We start from the raw sequence: 5,000 nt of genomic DNA on the forward strand, positions 1-5,000 counted from the left end.
CGTAAGGGGATGCTGTCATAACAGGAACGTTTTATGCATGCCTGAGAGCTCGTAGGCAGCGTGAGAATGCCCTACAAACCAGATTCCGTGATGCCTCAGTCATTTTCGTAAAAGAGGAAACGCAAAACGCTTAGTAATATGCGAAATACAGCGGTGGAGATTACGGCTCTCTCAAAGGGGGATGGGCCCGGAGCGCATTCCTTTGGCTTTACCAACTCAACGGTGGAGGTAAGCTGGAGTGAAATACACGGCTAAATGGGTGGTGAAAAACGGAGGGGTTTCCCCTAGAGTTTTAGCTCACGAGCCACCGCTAACGCCACTTGCTTTCCTTTCCCTTTTGCTACGTTGCAGTGCTGTTGCTGTTTGTTACTGTTGGGCTTTGGGGAAGGATGTTGATTTTAATACTTTATTTCAATAATTTAGGTGAATTTATTTACCTATTTTATATATACATCTACATGACGTGAGCGCACATACATACACACACACACACACACACACACACATATATATATATATATATATATATATATATATAGTATATTGGCTCTGTATTTGTATACATACACGCATATATATATATATATTATATATATATATATATATATATATGTATATATATATATATATATATGTGTGTGTGTGTGTGTGTGTGTATGCATATGTATATATACACAAATATTATATATGTGTACACACACACACACACACACAAACACACACACACACACACACACACACAACACATATATATATATATATTGATATATATATATATATATAGGCCCATCACCTCTGTAATATTAAGCATGATCTCGTAAACCAGTAACTCATCCATCTCGAAACGTGTCCATAAAAAAGACCATCTTACAAGCATGCTTGTTTTTATTTCAGGTGCTGGTTTCCTAACTGTCTGGGCTGACAACCAGCTGGATTCCCACGAGATCGACTATATTCCTAAAATGGTCCCTTCCAGCCCAGACTCCCTTCAAAGAGACAGTTCCTCTGGCAAGACTGCGGCATCAACAAGTACCATTACCGCCCAGACGCACGACTATCCTTCCTTGATCAAGGAAATTCTGAACAGCCACAAGCAACAACAGCAGAAGAAACGACCAGTTCTCCTCGACGCGCATGACCAGAATCACATCGGCCTACAGAGCGGACTCTTCATCACGCAAAGCAACAAGGATATCCCGGATCCGTCTTACACGACCAAGTTTGCTACAGGTATCCCACAGGTCGTCAATAACGTCCGATACACGCCCAATACTAAGCCGCTCTTCACAGTACCTACAATCCATCAAAGCGTCAACGACGACGGCGGGTCTCTGAATCACAAAGTCCGCCATGGCGATTCATTCCATTCGGGGATCGTGTACAGTGGCGGTTCAAGCACCCAGTACGGAGCCTACAAGACTAATGAGGTTTATACCGGCGCTTGGGTCTACGGCACACCCCTGGAGGAAGGGCTGGAAACGGAAGAGACTCCTGAACCGGTGATCAGCATAGACCCTCTAGGGCCTCGGTTTGACAGGTCTCTGCCCAGAAACGTGACGGTGCACAAGGGAGAAAGAGCCGTGCTGTCGTGTAAAGTTGTTGGGAAGACTGGAAACTCGGTGAGTCTGAGCTTTGGTTGAAAAGCGTCCAACACAGTATAATTTTCTCTCTTCAGGTCCGAACATAAACACAGACACAGAGACATACATATCACAAAATCCACGCAAGGTGAGTCATAACCAGGAATTTGAATAAGTACTTTCGTAGTTTATTGTACATTTTAGCGTTCACTCACCTTCTTGCGTGGATTTAGTGATATTCTCAAGCATGCGTTCCTTCTAGCAGGTGTGAATACACTGCTGAGATTTACCATGGATGTCAAAGTTTGGCTGCTGATATAGGGTGATTCTTAAGATCACTGGGGGTCATATCTAGAGGATGGGTGAAGTTGACATTTCATTAGGGGGGCGGGGGGAGCCCCCCTTTTCAACATGGGGTAGCTTTATAATTTCGTTAGTTTTCTTGGTAGAAGTCTGATTTTGGGTTCATATGACCCGGAATATTGTTTATTGTCTTAACATAAAATAATTTTGATCTCTGGGACACCTCTAAACAATAAAACACAAAATGGACCTTCAAAAGCATATAATTGTGATTTTTATAGATGCATATAAAGCAAAGTATAAATTCATTATGGAGAATTTGATAGCCTTCAATAGACATATTCTTGGGAGTGATACGCTGATTTACACACTGAAACAAGATCATAATATAATATATCAAGAAAAATAAATTTAATTTTCCTTTATGTATGATTAAAGAAAATTAAAGGCAGACACCGAATACAGTAGACACATTCTTGGGAAGGATACACTGATTAACACACAGAAAACAGATCATATTATAACATATGAAAATTAATTATAATTTTCCTTTTCGTATGATTAAAATAAAAAGAATATTACCAATTTTCTACTGCAGACACCGAATACAAGACATAGACGTTCTTGGGAATGATACACTGATCTAAACACAGAAAACAATCATAATATAACATATAATAAAAATTAATTATAATTCTCCTTTATGTATGATTAAAACAAAAACAAAATTACCAATTTTCTAAAGCAAACACCGAATACAGAACAAACATGAAGGTGTCTATAAGCATTCTGCTGTATATAATACTTATTTCTACCATGAAGGAATCGGTGCTGTAATTTTTTAAGATGCAATTTCACACGTTAACACATTTGAGAACAAACTTGATGGCAAGTACACTTCACAAGTTCCCGGCACACGTGAGACGCTTCGGGAACTGTCATCCATACAGGTCTGAAGACTCACTCCATCAGAATTCTTCCAGCCATATAAACAGGGGTCAAGTTCTTCCAATTTTGTGTCATGGGCCGTACCCCAAACACTTCCCAGATGCACTGCTCGAAGACAGTGCTGTAGAAGTTCATTTTGAGTTAGAAGAATGTACTCAACGTTTTGAATTATTTCAGAAAACAATGCGGCAGAGGTCATTGATAGGTCCACATTTTCTTCCATATGTATTAACAAAAAACTTCTTGAGTTCGTCGGAAATGACTGAATCCTCACTAAATGTCTGGATGGGTTGTTGCACAAGATCACAGAAAACGTCTGTCAGTTCTGGTAAGATCTTTTCCATGCCTAAAAAACGAATTGCTTTTGATCTTCCTTTGATAGCAGAAGTTGTGTCACAGCTTATTATTGTGACAAACAGAGGGAGTGCAACTGATCGGGTAGGACCCAGTGCATTTGTAACTGACCCAATATCTCGAATTCTTTTCTTTTTCCCGCTTCCATAAAAACATGAATTTGGCAGTCTTCGTTGATTCCATGGAATCGACCATAGTGGTCAAATAAGATTACCACAACATCAGAATCTGACGTCTTTACAATAATAGAGGTGCATGAAGACTTCAGTGCATGGAGAATGTGTACTACAATTCTAGTATCAGCTTCTTCTTGTTTGAATTCACCATCCATTTCTTCCCAGGGTTAATATATGTAGTTGTCAACATCAGTTATGTAAACATCTACCATGCCAGTCTCCTTGCATCACAGTTTCTGTAAGAAAGCGAAACAGCTCGGTCTTGTTCTTACTGTCCCGTAAAAACTTGCCCCAGTTCTTAAGGATCAGACTCTTCGGAGAAACTTTTAACCTTGGCCCCTTACCTCTGTCACTGCAAATTTGTTCCTTGATTGAATGCTTCCGGTAACAGTCCCATACACCATCCACTCGGAAAGCTTTGCGCAGTTCCATTTGAATGAGATTGAACATTTGGTTTAAACCTAATCGTGGAAGGTGTGAATTCCACGAGAAGTGAGAGAATGAATAAGGGCCCCACCATCATGAATGACTGCATCATACCGATACGTCGGCGTCAATGATTCTGGAAGTCACGACGCCAGGTAATTATTAATTATTTATTCATCCATTCATACCGATATAAAGAATTGGAGTGGTTTCCGTCATCACGTACTTCATTAGGATGCAGTCCACAATGGCTGATTATTTGAGTAGTACATTTTCTCCTCGCTGTAAGCCATTGAAGGGGGAAAGCAATGTGCTTCATGTGCAAAAAAAATAAAAAAATTGTCTAGGTCTCACCCTCGTTTGCCTGAGGCCTTTTATATTCTGCTGAAGAGGGATCCACTAGACCTGAAGAACTGCAATTCCTTTGACTGAGGTTTCCGATATGCTTTGATTTTAAAGATGAGAATATTGTTCTATATTGCTTTAGTCCAATCCTTTCCAGTTCAAACACTGCTTTGCTGTTCTTACTTATCTCTCCATCAAGGTTATCAAATCTGTCAGGATAAGAAATGGATTTCCCTTACTCCGGATAACATTAAGATCCCCTTTCATTTAAATGGGTTTCCCTACGGACCATCTGTGTGTGTATATATATAATTATATCTAATATATATATCTAGATATCTATATATATATATATATATATATATATATATATATATATATAATATATATATATATAATAATAATGAAAGTTGATAGAAAAGAAAAAAGCATGATGAAGGAAAATGATATATGAATTTTCAATTTGATCTACGGATCCCGGGTTGGGAGCCACTTGTATACATTATTGGGCACAAAAGAATAAAATACCTTCTCTTCACCTCACTCTGAGACATTAGAGCCCAAAATCACCACTCTACGCCCAAAAATAGTGGAATTAGGAAAGCTACCCCATACTGGAAAGGGTGGACTCAACCCACCGCCATGATATGTGACCTTGGCCCCTCCCCTAAATATGACCCAAGTGGTCTTAAGAATCACCCTGTATCAATGGCCAAACTTTTACAAGCATGGTAAATCTCAATGAAAAATACTTAATAATTCACACCTGCTATTCGTGTTGCATCGGACACACACACACGCGCAAACACACAAACACACTATATATATATATATATATATATATATATATATATATATATATATATAT

The 5,000-nt window shown here is 39.0% G+C and overlaps 1 protein-coding gene across 1 annotated transcript in view; it reads left to right on the plus strand.

Annotated features, from left to right (window-relative positions):
- Nucleotides 1–5,000, plus strand: part of LOC135223293 (uncharacterized) — a 33,803-nt gene that overhangs the window by 23,766 nt on the left and 5,037 nt on the right. Inside the window, exon 2 of the mRNA XM_064261765.1 lies at nucleotides 895–1,619. Within this exon, the coding sequence (XP_064117835.1) occupies nucleotides 895–1,619 (725 nt within the window). The remainder of the gene's footprint in view (nucleotides 1–894; nucleotides 1,620–5,000) is intronic.

This window comes from Macrobrachium nipponense, chromosome 8 (genome assembly GCF_015104395.2).
Source record: "Macrobrachium nipponense isolate FS-2020 chromosome 8, ASM1510439v2, whole genome shotgun sequence".
Lineage (NCBI taxonomy): Eukaryota > Metazoa > Arthropoda > Malacostraca > Decapoda > Palaemonidae > Macrobrachium > Macrobrachium nipponense.